At 39.2% G+C, this 17450-nt stretch overlaps 1 protein-coding gene across 17 annotated transcripts in view; it reads right to left on the bottom strand.

Moving 5' to 3' along the window:
* Nucleotides 1-1799: 1799 nt before the first annotated feature.
* Nucleotides 1800-17450, bottom strand: part of HMBOX1 (homeobox containing 1) — a 153264-nt gene continuing 137613 nt past the window's right edge. For 7 of the 17 annotated variants that reach the window (XM_081269564.1, XM_081269563.1, XM_081269554.1 and 4 more), the window contains 5 exons: nucleotides 10527-10609; nucleotides 8774-8869; nucleotides 7787-7881; nucleotides 7470-7541; nucleotides 1800-5810 (listed from right to left, as the gene is read on the bottom strand). In XM_081269564.1, coding sequence (XP_081125690.1) covers nucleotides 5673-5810; nucleotides 7470-7541; nucleotides 7787-7881; nucleotides 8774-8869; nucleotides 10527-10609 — 484 coding nt within the window. In that variant the 3' untranslated portion in view covers nucleotides 1800-5672. Of the gene's footprint in view, nucleotides 5811-6849; nucleotides 6946-7436; nucleotides 7542-7786; nucleotides 7882-8773; nucleotides 8870-10526; nucleotides 10610-17450 lie in introns of all 17 variants that reach the window. The other 10 variants (XM_081269569.1, XM_081269570.1, XM_081269558.1 and 7 more) reach the window with 10 other exon arrangements.

Below are 17450 nucleotides of genomic sequence, written 5' to 3'. Positions count from 1 at the left end.
ATCAGCTAGAGTTAGTTCTGCCCAAATGTTAAGAATAATGAAAGAAAGTCCCAGGACCTGCACATTTGCAATGCCAAGGCATCTATACATAGTCAGTGAGATGAGAAGAGGGTGCAGTCAGACCGTCCCTCACTCCTCTCTTCCCCTATTGATTGCAAAAGAAACTGGTATCGGAAACTCTATTTCTCATATTGTCAACTTTCTTTCTGTTGTGATTTCTCATCCCCACAAAGAAAGACTAATAGAATGGATTTAGAAAATTCTCAATTTACAAACTTCCAGCTTTTGAAGGTACCTAGATAGGAACGAAGTTGCACTCCTGAGAGGCGAGTCAAACATCAGTCCTGTAGGAGGCAAGGACAGGGCTTCTCACTTTCAGTTTGTAGAGAAAGGGCACTGACAATGGCCTTTCTGAATATACCCTGTGTGTGCAGGAGTTTGAGTCAATAGGAAACTGGTGTGTTGGTGTGCAGCATCTCAACAGGCTTTGCTGCTGCTGTTGTATGTTAGTTCTCTTGAGAGCGATAAGGAGATCTCTCTTCTTAAGTGATAGGCATCTTTGAAACCAAAAGTGGATAATGAAGAAAACCACAAAACAGAAAAAGAAAGGGCCTCTGCTCTGACAGCATGCTACCATGAAATCCTCAGAAATAAGCTGGCCACTCACAGTTCCTTCCCAGGAAATCTTCCACTCCCATCAGGGTACACACTACCTTCAGGCTACGTTAAGCCAGACACTATGGAAATGAAGAAACAGTAAGTGAAGAAACAGTTTTCAGGGCACGAGCTAAGTTTGCCAAAACCAATATGGCTGACGAGTGATCCTGAGTAAACATCCTTGCTATTTAAAGAGCACACAGAAAAAGGAATGCTGTACACCTGAAACACCCACTCCTGCCCTAGACCTCCCGCCCCACTCCCATTCCCCTGAAGACACCACCAGCAGAGCTGGTCAATGTGCCCAACTTTTACTTGGGAAAATTTGACAAATAAATCTGGCTCAGTAAAGCTATAAATGGATCTGGCTGGTCTTGATGCAGCCCCAATGAATACAGTAGTCAAACATCACTAAAAATCACAACAAAAGGAAAGAAATCTACCACCACTCCGGCTTAGGATTTTGATCACAAAGATTAACATGAAACCAACACAAAACGTAGGAGGTCATAACTATTAAATGTGGAGAACTACTGAACACAAGATCATCAACCACAAGGAAAATTATTGCCTAAGAATCTGTTGAGACTCACTGGGAAAAAAAATACTCTGGTTGTTCTCTGAACAAAAGATAAAAGGCAATTTTAAAAGGCAGAGCCATAAGCTAAAAGGAAAGACTACTTCTAATCAAATCCTCCTTAGGATCAAAGGGAAAAAGGGCTTCAAGTTCACATTTCTAGGACAGGGTGGGCAGTTGTTAGGGGAATAGAACTCAATTCCACTGTTGTGGGCAGACATCATGAAGCTGGCCATCACAGGAGGGGTCTGTGTTCAGAGATGGGTGAACCACCCACTTTGCCCGTGGCCAGAGGATTAACAGTTCTAGTAAAGTCAACTCAAGATGAGGGCACCATGGTAGAACACTTAGAAAATGGAAGAGGAGCTATTCAGAGACAGGAAGTGGCAGATTATTGACTGAGAGTCTATTATACTTGGTGCCTGATGATTGGTATCCAAGAGGCAAGTTGTTTTTTTTTTTTTTTAAAGAGAGAGTGAGAGAGGGGAGAGAGGGGAGACAGGGGAGAGAGGGGGGAGAGGGAGAGAGAGAGAGAGAGAGAGAGAGAGAGAGAGAGAGAGAGAGAGAGAGAGAATTTTTTAATATTTATTTTTTAGTTCTCGGCGGACACAACATCTTTGTTGGTATGTGGTGCTAAGGATCGAACCCGGGCCGCACGCATGCCAGGCGAACGCGCTACCGCTTGAGCCACATCCCCAGCCCCAAGAGGCAAGTTTTTAAAATCAAGATTTCCTAAAGACAAAGGCCAAATAGGTAGAATTGAAACAACCTCAGTGACTTCTTCATGTGTTATCCCCTTTGAGGTAAAAATATATCCAGACATCTGGACCTAAAATGGGTATTGTTGAATCATAAATCTTTCAGGAACTGGAGGACTAGATTTGTGTAACTCAGTATTAATGATCATCCTCTTTCAAGTCTTTTGTGGGGTTACTTCTACTGAGTTGGGGTGAAAGGTACTTTCACTGGGCTCCTTGCTTGTCTGTCCTAGGTGTCCTTTTCCTGTGATGGGGCACTTAAAGGACAAAAATTGGGAAGAAATTTGTTTTATGGGGTACTTCTACATTATATGTTATGCTGAAAGAAACTGTCTACTTAGTGTTGAATGGTGCTAGAAAGCCTAGGTAAGAGTGTATTTCCTGTGTCCCCTCGCCTGCTTCCATCTGCTAGTAAGGTTATCCACAGGCAGATGGTCCATCTTGAAAAGTCCCCATGTCCAGTGTTTCAGGAAGGAAGGGAAGTCTACCCATCTGACCACAGTCATCCGATTAAAGTATCTAAAAAATAACAAAGGACAAACCACATGAATACGTGGCTGGCAAGGTCACCTCACAACTCACTGTTAAGAGTCTTCCTCAACCAGGAAGAATAGTCCCTGAAAGAGCCCTCTGGGGCCTGGAGAAATACAGACGGAGATGAAAGCAGGGGCAGAGACACGGAGAAGTGTGAGTTTGAAGAGCCTGGCTCCTTTCCCTTTAGTAATAGAGCACTGTAGGGTTTCTATTTTAATACCACATCTAAAACCTGAAAAAAACTTAAGAAAATATTTACCATCCAAAGATACTAAAAATCAAACAGTGGCAGCTCTATTTGCCATTATAAGAACTAAAGGTGGTCTGGACAAGATATAGCCAAAGTGAACCTGGAGACAAACAGAAATCCGATGGTATATTTCAATCTTAACCCCAAAGAAGGAACTTTCTCTTCTTGGTGAAAAGCAAAAGTCCTAGATAAGGCATGGGCTATGCAGCAGGCAGCCCTCCCCAGCCTTCCTCCACAGCCCCACCCCCAGGGTGCCTGCCACCTCACTGTCACCACACTCCAAGACAGGGTCCGCATTGCCTACACACTGCCAGCTCCACCATATTCTCCGACATCTCTTTGCTTCTTTTAAGGCCTTGAAACAATGAAGCATTCTAGCTCTTTCTATGGCAATCACTGAATTTCTTTAGAAACTGCAGCTGTCTTAGCAGTTTGGGTCTGTTCCTTTAAAAAGGCAAGAACAGATGACACAAGATGACACAGGAATCCCATCGTAAAGAAGCCATCAATTACAATAATCTCTCCACAATAAATCATGGAAGTAGCTTGTCAGAGAATACATTTCTTTCTCCCCTTGTTCTTTCTGACTCAACTGAGAATAAGCCAAAAAAAAAAAACCAAAAATCCACCAAAAAGGAAAGATACAACATATTTCTTCTAAAAAGGAAATAAAGCCAACAAAATCTCCCAACTGAAATAAGTCAAATAAACCAAGAAAGAATATGACTAGGTGTGTGGTGGTGGTGGGCTCATTCCTGAGAATAATAAATGCTACTCTTGAATTTGTTGGTTCAAGTAACACAGTAAGACAGAGAAGACTGCTCAGTTTTACTTGAATTCTTGGAAGCTGGGAGAAAAAGTTCATATATTTTCCCCACGGGCAGGACCAGGCCCTACTGCAGATCTTTAAAGTCACAGACTAGGTAGATGGCATTCTAATGCCCTCGCAGACTTCTTCATACTTATATATAAGCAGGATTTACGGCTAAGGGGAGGACCTGTCAGTGTATGTCTTAAGTGGAGTGAGACCAGCTAACAACTGGCAGATATTCAAAATCCCACAAACGAGAGGGGGGAAAACAAGGACAAAGTCAGGAATCTTTCTTCTCTCTCACTTCGAATACATTTGGTGAGGGAGGAGGCAGAAAGGAAATGGCACCTTCCTTCCATCTTAGAAACTGTTTCTAGATAATGGTAGAGACACAAGCCTTGCTCAACGCCAGCCCACACACCCCTTTAAACAAGGCTTAGATATATGAAGACATATGAAGGAGACGGAATGAGGCAGAAAACACACAGCCATTGTGCCTCTTTCAGACGCACCCTACCCTACCACTGAAGGCTCTTTCTTCTCACCCACAGTGACAGTGTGTCATTTAATCGCGATGCCAGGAGATCACTTTCATACAAGGCCAGCAGATGTAATTTTCTTTGATGCATGAATAGTTCATCATTTTGCTACTGGATGACAAGGTGATCACAGGGTGACTTTAAATGCAAGTTCACTGTTTGGTATTTTGAGTTCTCAAAATGAAAAAAGATTTATCAAATATAAATATCTTTAAAAAGTAACAAAAGTGCTACATATGTGATCAAGGAAAAAAATTCCATTAGTTACTGCTGCTTAAAGTAGATTAAACTTTACAAATATTACCACATCCATTATCAATATGGCTTCCAATTATTAAATAAATTGCCTGTAGCAATATAGCTTTTCATACCTCTACAAGGACAGAGTAAAGAGAACAACAAAGCAGTTACATCCCATTGTATCTTGCACACTCACAATGTAAATGGTAAATGTCCCCTGCTTTTTTCGCTCTATTTGGGCAAGTTTTTGCATCTGTGATAGTCAGCACAATCCCCTACAAAGTCCTCTACTGACTCAGATTGAGGGGCTTCAGTTAATGGATACAAAGACTACGTTCTTTCACTCATCTTTGACCTTAGCTCCATCTGTGAAAGACTTTTTTTGGTAGCAGGGAAAGGGGACACCAGTAGGAGGAAAGCAACTTCCACGATAACCTCCAAGACTTTTCCAGGCAGGCACCGAGAACTGTGCTGCGGAATGTACAGTGGTTCAGAGAGCTGGACTTAACATCCATCGGACATTCGGCTCATACTGCTTTCAAGCTGGGTTTTGTTTTTTTGTAACTTTTTTGTCTTTTTGTTTTGTTTTAAATCATGGTCCCAAAGGCAGAAGGCAGTATTTTATCTACTAAGTCACACAGCTTGTGAGAGGAAAGGATGTCTGTGTCAGGCATGTTAACATCAACCCAAATCTGAGATCGAGTTTTCCATTGACATTCTTAGCACAGCACCCAAAGAAGTATAGTCTAGCCACAGTGTGACTATAATGAGGCACGGCTTATTGCAGCTGAAATCAGTGATTCTCACACTGAGGTGGGGGTTCTAGTGTTCCTTTCACTCTGTGCATACTCCCCAAAAGGTGTCTGTCAATCCTGTGCCACTACCTCAGCTTGCATTCCACCAATCTTGGGGAAGGAAAAGGGGGTACAGACTAGTGTTACATGAATCTAAAGGTACCCAAGATTTTACACACAGCCTAATATTTGAAAACTGAGGGCTATCTAAATACCTGGAAGCACTTTTGTGGAATGCTAAGACGGAGCAGCAAGATTTTCTAGCCTCAGGGGCTGGGAGAGGGAGTTTGGTTGGTTGGTTGGTTGGTTATTATTTACTAGGAATTAATACTGAGAGAGTATATGCAAAGGCTGAGGGCACCATGCCATCTTCACAGAACAAGACCCTAACGGCTACCTGACATACAAGAAACTGCAAGTTATACTGTAAGAACACATGTTAAGGACTGAGGAAAGTCTGCTAAGGTGCTACGTCTAAACTAAGTTAACTTGTCATGTTTAACCCTCCCTGATTAGTCATCATCCAGGGCCTCTGTCTTGATTTCGTTGGCTCCTTGTCGGGCCAATGCCAAGATAGTATGGTTCACTGCTGCCATTTCCACAGCTAATGAGATGGGGTCTTGGTGGTCACTATGGCTCGTGCTGTCATCCTAGATGTGCAGAAATAAGAAATGAATGTTATCAGTTGACTGGTGCTGTGCTCTAGCTCACAGAGAAGCATGCAGGGGCCGGGGAAGCAGAACACTTGTGGAGGACATGGTTGAGAAGCATCTCATGTCAGAGTAGAGGTGAACTGTATTTAAGTAGACACTGAATGGATATAGGTTCAGAGACTTCCAGTTGACATTTTTATGACTCATCCAATAAAAATAACTAAAAGGTTTTGTTCTCACTCAATTTTATTCATTCTATCAAAAAAATGGTTAGTAGTGATCAAACCTGGACGGATTGATTAAAAACCCAACAATTTGGATCTGTATGCAACAAATATAGCACTAGTCACTGAAGGACACACTAGTGAGTTTTTAAATTCCTGATTGCTACTCATAGATTATTAGAATCCATGTAAACAAGACTTAAAACGACAGGCACCAACATCCTATAGATAAAAGAAGAAAAATCTCAGTTACAACAGGACAAAAGTGCCGTGGCCTGAACTGGCTCAGGGAGAAAGGTGTGGTGTCTCCTGCTGAAAGTAGCTGTGGAAAGGGAGTGAGTGTCTAATTTAGAGTGAGTTGAAGCTCTTCTCCCTTGAAGCACAACACTTAAACAGTAAAGCTGAAGAAAACTGGTGCAGCAAGGTGCATGTCAGGCACTGAAAACAATGTCACAAGGAAGGAGGATGTTTCTCACCCTCACATCTTCAGGGGAACTCTGTATCACAGAGCTTTGGAAGGGTAAACCCACTGGGAAAAAAGCATGGGATGTGCTGCCCTCAGAGCATCTGCAAAAAAAAAAAAAAAAAAGATGGAAATGATCCCTCTTTATTGGTCTACTGAAAAATAACAGGAACGTTTCGAACTAGAAAGACTTAGAGAACATTCTTCTGAATAAAAGGTGGGGCTATGACTTGGAGTCCTTAAAAGGCAACCCTGAGATGTGTGGTGTTACTGTTTCACTCTCATTTCACATATTAGTCTTCAGGATTAAGGCAGGGGTCCACGGAAAACAGCACACACTCTTGAGTACCTTGTGGGCTTGAGCTGGTAAGCAGAGTCAGTAAACCAGCCAGGAGAAGGAAGAACACAATGGACTGCTTACTAACTGGCTGAGGGGCAGGGAAAACTGCCACAGGAAAGAGAAAAAGTTTTCTTGCTGGGTTAGTAGAAGGGAAGGGACCATATATTCTCGACATTTTCAAAATGGAAATGAAACTTAAGTCCTATTAAAATTTTTTGATGAAATCTGTCAACACATAGGTGTGGGGGGGACTCCCACAGTCTTAGTTACTGAATTACTCCATGCAGTGGCTACAATTAAATACACGTTTCCCCAAGCAATGCAGAATAAACCACACTGGTGAGTTCCCATACATGTGAGATGAAAAGACATGCAGATGGTGCACTTATGAGAGGATGCGTGTGTTACTGTGCCAGAGAGACTGTGGAAAAACAGCTCCTCTGGCATGAGGGCTCCAACGGCAATGGGGCTGGAGTGGTGGGGCCTTCCATTGCGCCCTGCGTCGGTACATGTTTAGGCATGGGTCACACAGCTGCCCAGTTGCCCCTAGTACTTCTCAAAAACACTGAGTGTGTGTGGTGAATGGTGTAACTTGCTTGTTTGGATCAGATCCTCCTCTCTTCTTCTACCTTCTCTGCTTCTCTGCCTCCCTCTGAACTTCTTCCCTCCTCCTCCTCCCCATTGCGTACTTGCCAAGTATCCTGTTGTATGACAATAAATCCATGTGGGTGAATAGCGATTTCTCACAAATTTAACAGGACAACTGAATCTTACCACATTCCTTTCAAATTACATGAAATTCTATCTAGACACGTGAGCAGAATGGAGGGACACTGACTGCTTCCCCTCCCCCGCCCCACACCACCACACCCCAGGATCTAAGTTGTCCTCACACTGTCCCACTGCTCACTAACCAGGAACCTTGGCCCAGGTGCCAGCTGCTCACCTGCTCGGAGTAGTCATTCCCGTCAACATCATCACTGTTGGAATGGCCTCCTGGACTCTGTACATCTATCCCATGGCTCTCCAGGATTGCTGCTTCTTCGAAAAAAGCAAATAGATCCCTAAATTATCTGCTGCCTTATCACAGTGGCTGAAACACAATTAATTTTCATGTTGAGGAAATTGGAATATCATTAAACGAGAGCCTACAATTCATCAACATTTTGTTTCTTTCGAACTACAAGTGGGTGGAAGCCAACAGCATGCAGCTCAGGGAGATGCACATTTGCCATCCTATTGTCCCTGCCACTAGCATGTCATGTGGTCCACCCTGATTTATAAAACTTGTTAACTGGTCTTGAGGTCCTACAGAACATCACAGAGTTGGGATGATGAACAGGAAGTGTATGTCTAAACGAAATACAATTTTAGAAGTGCAAAACCAATCTCCTACCCCAATCTCATCAATTAAAAAAATTATTTTTCTTATTTTGGTTACAGCTTTGATCGGGGAAAGAAATGCTTTATTTCTTCCTTTTTTTTTTTTTTTAAGATAGAGTGAGAGAGGAGAGAGAGAGAGAGAGAGAATTTTTTTTTAATATTTATTTTTTAGTTCTCGGCGGACACAACATCTTTGTTGGTATGTGGTGCTGAGGATCGAACCCGGGCCGCACGCATGCCAGACGAGCGCGCTACCGCTTGAGCCACCTCCCCAGCCCCTATTTCTTCCTTTTTTACTTTAGCTCAGGGGCAGGGTGCTTGCCTAGCATGTATAAGGCCCTGGGTTCAATCCTTAGCATCACATAAAAATAAACAAAATAAAGGCATGCTGTCCATCTAAAACTACAACAAATAAATAAATATACAATGAGAAAAAACAGGGTGATTTTTATTAGGATCATTTAGACCTGCAGTTAATAAACTGAAGTCACTCTTAAACACAATGTTTGTAACTTCCTCATGAGAGAAAGCAGTCTCTCTGATACATTACCGATATTGGCTCTCCTCTTGATCTCCTTCCGTCTGTTAGCAAACCAATTATATACTTTCAGGGAGGTAACTCGTTCCAGATCGGACAATTTTTTGCCTGTGAATGCATGCAATAAAATTCAGATAATCTATACCTTGGACCCAAGAACGAACTAGTTTTAAGGGATAATACTTTTCTTTTTTAAAAGTTGCTTTTGATTCCATTTATTGTCAAAATAACAATCTTTTTTTTTTAGCATGACCTAGTACCATGTGCACACTAAAATTATTATGAAATGAATAAAGACACACATGAGTACATAACTAGCAACTAATAATACAATGTGCTTCTTTATATAATATGCTTTGATTCATAAGGGCAAACATAATAGTAAATAATTTCACAAAGTCAGTATTCTAGGGTGCTAGATTCAAAGTTCTTATGATAGTATTGTGGAGGCTTCATTTAATTAGCATCATTCCAGGGAATGTTGTTATTATTTATCAAGTATCTAAACAATCGAAATTTACTTACATCTTTAAGGCCTTCATTATTAACTATTTTCTTCCTGTCTTAAGACCAGGAATATATGACACATGCTTCCTTGAAGGCTAAAGGCCACTGTGACCATGCATTACTGTGACTACACTGGAATACACAGTATCACTCAGGCTGCATTTCAGACTTACTATTTTCTTTGGTTTGAATGTAATTTTTTATAAAAATTACCATGCTTGCCAATAAGGACCCACCTGTACCATTCCCTTCTCTCCTGTCCATTTCCGTTTTTCAGCTTTAAGTCCACAGTGGGTGGAGAAACCAGAAAACAGATTTGTTAGGGTCTTGGTGATATATGAGTACAGTGTTTTTCCAGGGAGAGTTCAAGTACCTGCAAAGCTTTAGGACTAGGACTTTTGGCTTATGTAAAAAAGGGTACAGATTCCTCTCACTTACATACAGTTGGAGCTGTTATAGTGTGGCTAGAAGTCTGGCTTCATTGTCATATTGCTTGTAGTAGCAAAAATTGGAAATTATGCCCAATTGTCCATTAACAGAAGGGAAAATAAATTACTGCTTCATTGTTATAAGACATGGATACATTAGCATATAATCTTTAAGCCATTCAAAGTAACTGGCCAAATGGAAATCAATTAGATAACCTTAACTGAGAATGGTTTTTGGTAACAAAAATCTGTAAAACGTGAAATAGTCAAGTACATGGAATAAAATACTTATGAAGGATTTAAGTGGCTCCATTGACTTGCACAGGAACAACAGGACTTTAAAAGGGTGTTACCTAAGTTTTTCCTAAGCAGAAGTCATCCCAATGTGGGGAGGAGACAGGAGCCAACTCAAAAAGGAATACAGAATCACACAATGTATAACAATTGTTTTTAAAAAAGAAAAATCTATCTAATCTTTTTATTAGCAAGCTTATTTAAATATTTCAAACTGTAAGTTCATTTTGGACTTGATATATTTATGCTAAATTTTGGAAAGAAAAATCTATACATAAAATAAAAAATTTTTCAAGGTCTCAAACCGTTTGCAGGGTCTCTCCCTGGAAATTCCAGTGTGTGTGAGCATTTGATTCTGAATGCCATAATATCCCTCAGAAGTACTGTTTGGACAGGACAAGACAAGGCAGTGACCTGCAGAAGGATGGCACAGGCTGAGCAGAGAGCATTGACTTGAAATGAGTCGGAGATGCAGTGGCCTAAATGATGCAGCCTAACAAGAGCAGCACACAGAGCAGCCTGGGCTTGGCCCTCACCTGGCTTCTGGATAACTGCATTGCAAGCATTTGCAATTTCTTCTCTCTTTGCTTCATCTGGGTATTGATTCTCGTTGAAGTAACTGCAGAGGCAACCAATAAAGACACAAACTTTTTACTTTTCTAAATGTGCTCTCATAAAAACACTAACTCATTGAAAAACATGTTCTTCCTTAAAATGTACCATTCAAGTGTCTAGTTCAGGTGGTCTTCCAGAATTTTCTGTAGAATAGAAATGGACTCTTGTAGGCTGTTCGGTATGGCAGCCACTACACATGACTACTGAGCATTTGAAATGAAGCTAACGTAAGGGAAAGAATTTTAACTTTTACTTAATTTTAACTAATTAAACTTATATAGCTCTATGTCACCTAGTGCCTAGCCTATGGTACAGCAAAAGTGCACACACTGCTGTATTTCATTAAAAGATGTCATCAATATAAAAGTTATTTTTGATATGTATGAGTGATTACAGTCACAATGCCCAGGACTTTTTTTTTTTTTTTGGTCATATTGTTTGTAGTAGCAAAAACCTGGAAATTATGCCCATTAACAAAAGAATGGCAGAAAAAATTATGGAATATTTATATTTATACACAGCTATTTAAAAATGACTAGAGAAATAAGTTAGCACTCTGTCCACTGACTTGGAGGGATGTTTATGACATATTTCTTTTTTTTTCTTTTTTTTAAAGAGAGAGGGAGAGAGAAAGAGAGAGAGAGAATTTTTTTAGTTTTTGGCGGACACAACATCTTTGTTTGTATGTGGTGCTGAGGATCGAACCTGGGCTGCACGCATGCCAGGTGAGCACGCTACCGCTTGAGCCACATCCCCAGCCCAATTTTATGACATATTTCTAAGTGCAAGAAACAATCTGTAGAATAATATGCATGCAAAATTATTATTATCAGAATTTTAAAATTCCACTCTATGTATACACCAATTTGCCTGGATAAAAGCTGGAAAAATATACATTAGCCTGAAAATACTAATTATTCATTGTGGGGAAAAGGGGTTTGGTAGGAGGATATTTAAACATTTTCTTTGCATTTTTCTTATGTTAAAAAAGTAGGTTTACATTTTTCCTATGTTAAAAAAGTAGGTATTATTTTTGCTCAATAGTACTTTTAAAGGAATTTAGACTTGCTACATCTACCCTTTTATCAGACCCATGAGACACTCTGTTGGAACAGAATGCTTATTATTATTATTTCTACTCTTTCTACCATCTATGAGTTTTGAGAAACAAGAGAATATTCCCAACTTAAGCCTGTAGGATAAGGAAATGACCCCTTATCAAATTCTAGTACCTACTATTTCTTTAGGGACACTTCTGCAAAAATACCCTGGAGTAGTACCCCCACACCCACCCAAACCTCCCAAGTCTGACTGCTGCTGACCCCTGCTCTGTCCAGCTTTCTCCATGACGGCACCTTGACCACCCTCCCCACAGTTTCCTTCTGAATCCTATGGTTTAAGCATCTTTTCCTGGCTTGATTTCCTGCTATCATTTTCAGGCCCACTGTTCACTCTGAGGATTTTCCCAAGTCACTATCCTTGTAACTGCTCCATTTCTACACATAGGATTTGCGGACAGTACTGTGCGGAGTGTAACAGGCAGGAATCTGAAAAGACATCCAGAGGAGTGCTGTCTGAGCTGAGCCCTGACGATGGGCTAAGCTACTTAGAGCCTCGCTTGACTATTCAGAAGTTTCCAAAAGTTTATGGGAGGCTGAGTCTCCCCTCACAGTAACTTTGCATCTTGATCTGCTGTTGCTCACATAGCCTAGAAAAATGGAACAACCTTGTAAAGACTGCATTACTGTGCTTTCTCTTGCCAGTACATCTGTTTTTTGCCCTTCCCCCAATGTAAATCTTGCCTATATTTCAGGGTACAGATCAAATATTCACTCTTGGCCAGTCAAGCAAATTTTCTTTACCTTATGAATCCCACAGCACCTCATCTGTTCCTATCTTACAACTCTTTCAATTTGTATTATAGTTACCATTATATGCATCTTTTTTCTTCTATATAGAAAACCACGAGGTCAGAGTGCAAGTCTGAATCAACATTCCTCCTTGGCACAGTTGACAAAGCAATAATGATGGACAGAATCACCACCAACCCAATGTGGGGCTTCCAAAAGAAATGACATCACAGTCTGTGAACTGTTGTCAACTGAAAGTACAGAAATGTTACAAGGCAGGCTTTGAAGGATACATACTAAAATGTTAGGAATTATTATCTCTGGGGAGCAAGAAGGTTAGGAGTAGAGGAGACATAAGGGAAACCTGTAGGTAATTAAGATTGATTTTCACATCCTACTTTGTATACTTATCTATTGAATTTCTTTTAAAAATGTGCTATTTTTCATAATCTTGTTAATTAAAGATATTTGAGGAAACACTGAAATAACTAAGAACTAGCTTATTGAATAATACAACTCTGTAAACAACTTATGTTTTGAAAGTTTTGGATCAGATAGAAAACATTAAGATTATGATTGCTGTTATAAAGACTAAAAAGATAAAGCCATATTTTTGCAAGCTAAATTAGAAATTGCAATTATTTGTGTTATGTGTTTTATACTGCATTAAAAAGTATTAAATTTTATTTTTAATCTGTAATTTTTCAGGATCTAACTATATAAAATAAAGAAGATGGAAGCAAAAAAAATAGTAACTTTTTCTAAATTTAAAAGCTCAAGAAAATGCAGTTATTCACAATAGTTTCTCTAGGACTAATAAAGACCTATTGTTATGATTACTTTTAAGAAATATTTTTTAGTTGTAGATGGACACAATACCTTTATTTTATTTATTATTTTTTTGTGGTGTTAAGGATTGAACCCAGTGCCTCATTTGTCTAGGCAAGCATTTTACCACTGGGCCACAACCCCAGCCCAACAACCTATTATTTTTATAACTTAGAAATGTACAGCTCAGTTTCACTTCTAAATTCTAACAAATATTTAAAGAACTAATACCAATTTTTAAATTATTCTAAAATATTGAAGAAGAGGGAATTCTTCTAAACTCATTCTACAGAGCCAGCATTGCCCTGGTGCCCAAACCAGAAAAGGACACCACACAGAAAGAAAGCTATAGGCCAATATCCTTGATGAACATAGATGTAAAAATCTTTAAGAAAATACTAGCAGGGCTGGGGGTTGTGGCTCAGTGGTAGAACGCTCGCCTGTCATGCGCGAGGCCCTGGGTTCGATCCTCAACACTACATAAAAATAAATAAACAAAATAAAGGTATTATGTTCAACTAATAAATAAATATTAAAAAAATAGAAAAAAAAAAGAAAAAAGAAAATACTAGCAAACTGAATCTAACAGTACATTAAAAAGATTATTCACTATGACAAGTGGTATTCATTCTAGAAATGCAAGGATGGTTCAACACAGGCAAATCAGTAAACAGACCTAAAACATAAACAGAATGCAGGAAAAATCTTGATAACAGATGATAAAAAGAATTTAATAAAATCTAACATTTTTTTCATTATAAAAATCTGAACAAATGAGACGAGGAAGGAATACATTTCAACAAAATTAAGGCCATTTATCATAAGTTAACATTGTACTAATAAGGAAAATCTGAAAATTTTCTCCACAGGATCTGGAATAAGACAAGAATGCCCATTTTTATCCAACACAGTACTGGAAGCCCTATACAAAGCAGTCAGGCAAAAGGAAGAAATTAAGTGCATCCAAAGAGGAAAAGAAGAAGTCAAATTATCTCTGCAAATGACATAATATTGCATATACAAAACCCCAAAGACTCCACCAAAAAGCTCAGAACTAATGAATGAATTCAGCAAAGCTGCAGGTTAAAAAATCAATGTACAAAAATCAGTTCTGTTGCTATATGCCAATATAGAATTATCTAAAAGGGAAATCAAGAAAGCAACTCTATTTACAACAGGGGGAGGGAGGGAGGTGATAAATTAAATCAAAGAGGTGAAAGATCTCTACAATGAAAACTATGAAACCCTGATGAAAAGAAATTGAAGAAGACATCAAAAATGGAAAGTCATACTATGATCAATATTGTTCAAATATCGGTACTACTCAAAGCAATCTACAGGTTCAATACAAACCCTATCAAATTACCAACAATATCCTTCACAGAACTAGAAAATACAATACTAAAATTTGTATGGAACCACAATACACCTCAACTAGCCAAAGTAATCTTGAGTGAAAAGAAAAAAGCAGGAGATATTATACTACCTGACTTCAAACGATACTACAAAACTACAGTCATAAAAACAGAATGACAGTGGCATAAAACAGAAACTGAGTCCAATGGAACAGAACAGAAAGCCTAGAAGTCAACCCACTCATCTACAATCAATTGATCTTCAACAAAGGTGCTAAAAACATGCATTGAAGAACGAAGTCTTTTTGATAAAGCGTGCTGGGAAAATTGGATATCCACATGTAAAAAAATAGAGAACCCTATTTCTCATGTTTCAAAAATCAACTTGAAATGGGTTAAAGACTTAACTATACAACATGAAACTACTAGAAGAAAATAAGAAAGTGCGTCTAAGCATTAGAACAGACAAGGAGCTTATGGACAAGTCCCCAAAAGTACAGAAAACAGAAGTAAAAAAAAAAGACAAATGGAATTACATCAAACTAATACGCTTGTGTGCAGCATAAACAACAATCAACAGAATATAGAAACAACCTATAGAATGGGAGAAAATATTTGTAAACTATACATCTGATAAGCGCTAATATCTGGAGTATATAAGCAACTCATGTCTCACTACCCCAAAGTATTCCATTTTGGACAGTACACTCCTTAAGACCACATCATATTATTGGCTGATTTGAATTTGATGTCAATTAAAATGATCTGAGTCTTTCCCATACGTACTCTATGAAAGAAAATATGATAATTGATCAGGGGAAAAAAAAGGTAGCATCAAAGAAGAAAATAACTACTCATAAAAGGAGGTATATAAGTTCAAAGAATCTGACTGGCACATAACAGACTTTCAATAAGTATTTGTTTGATCTACAAATAACTGAATAAATGAATACATTACGGAGTACATGAATGGTTCCAGTTAAGGCTTTGGGTGAAACCCAGAATCATTTCTTTTAGGACAAAGACTGTTGGGATCTCACCATGTTGTACAATATCTTCTCCAGGTACATTTGGTGGTTTTAGCTTAAGATATAACTGAATATGATTACATCAAAATCATGCTTATTTTTAAAACTATATAACCAAACTAGACTATCAATGAAGTTGGAAAATACGTCTAATGAATGACTTTGAATTTGGGCATAATCAATCATTCATTTAATCACTGAAAAATGCTGATTATATATATATTATATATATATATACCACAATTGATTAAGGGTGGTAAAGATGAACTAGACAAAACTTCCCAGAGTAGGCACCAAGAGATACAGTGCGTATAGAAACAAAGTATTGTGAAAAAGAACCATATTACTTGTATGAACATTGTACTGTAGTAGCAGAAGACATTTGTCCAGAGTCTTGAAAAAAGAGCAAAGGTTTTCAGAGAAGGAAGGGTGGATACAGTGAAAAAATGCAAGGAATCATGTGAGAGCTTAAAATATTCTTGAAACTGAGAAGGAGTTCAATTACAGAGCATGAGATGGGGTAATCAGGGTTCAAGCGGAGAAAGATTGGGTCTAGACTTTCAAGGATGTGTAGTCAACTTTATAGGAAGACATGGTTTGAAGCCAGGATAATGTAGGATCTAACTTCCTTTGTATGACAATACTTCTGGTCATACTAGAGGCAGAAGCCCATTAGGCAGCTGTAGCAATAGGTTAGGAGATGCCTGGGGTAAATTGAGTCATGGAGAAAGAGGAGGTGGGATACTTTGGAATGGTACTAAATGCCTTTAAAAAGTCTTAGGAACAGCATGCACAATTTAACTTTTAGATTATTTTGAAGGAACAGATATTTCCTTCCTTTTTCTTTTTCTTTTTTTTTTTTTTTTGCTGGGAGTGGGGATGGGGGTTGGTACCAGAGATTGAACTCAGGGGCACTCAGCCACTAAGCCCCAGCCCCAGCCCTATTTTGTATTTTTATTTTAGAGACGGGGTCTCACCAAGTTGCTTAGTGCCTCGCTTTTGTGAACTCGCGATCCTCCCACCTCAGCCTGGTACCCCACTATCTCATCTCCTATTTGAGAGCATCTTTGTGTGAAATGACCTTCAGCAACAAACAAAACTATTTAAAAACTTCGCCATTCTTCTTGTTTTGACTTTACAAAATGAAGTGAAGGCACAGAGATGAAGCAAATGGGAAAACCCTCTCTGAGTAGAGCATCCTTCTTTTGCTAACCTAAAAAGGCCTAAGGAACACTCTGTTTACTTACAGACTAGAACAGTGATATTCCATCTTTTATCTAAAGATAGAAGTCCCTCTAATACTAATCCTACTTTGCAAGAGAGGAATAAGGGAAGAGCTAGACATCAGCGATGCACATGACACTTCCTCATTCAACCTGGACTTTAGGACAATGAAGGATCTTATTCATCATCAAACCTGTTCATTTGAGAAAATGGGGACCACAACAAGGTGCATTCCCCAAAGTAACAGAGCTGGCATGGATCAGGGCTTCTTCTGGTCCCATATGCTTCCCACTACTGTCTGCTAAAAAGTTGCTGGGAGTTTGGGGTTGATGTCCCCCAAAACTCAGAATATAAACTTATGCGAAGATAGGGTATTTGCTGATGTAATTATGGTAAGGATGAAGATGAGTTCACACTGGGCCCTAAATCCAGTGACAGCATCCTTATAAGAGACAGAATGAATACACAGAGAAGGCAATGTAGAGATGGAAGCCGACACAACCTCCTGGTGTCGGCCAGAAGCCAGAAGAGGCAGGAAGTGGGGTAGGGTCCTCAGAGCC

Source organism: Spermophilus citellus (assembly GCF_964194105.1).
Source record: "Spermophilus citellus genome assembly, chromosome: 16".
NCBI lineage: Eukaryota > Metazoa > Chordata > Mammalia > Rodentia > Sciuridae > Spermophilus > Spermophilus citellus.
This window is presented reverse-complemented; position numbering and strand designations above follow the sequence as displayed.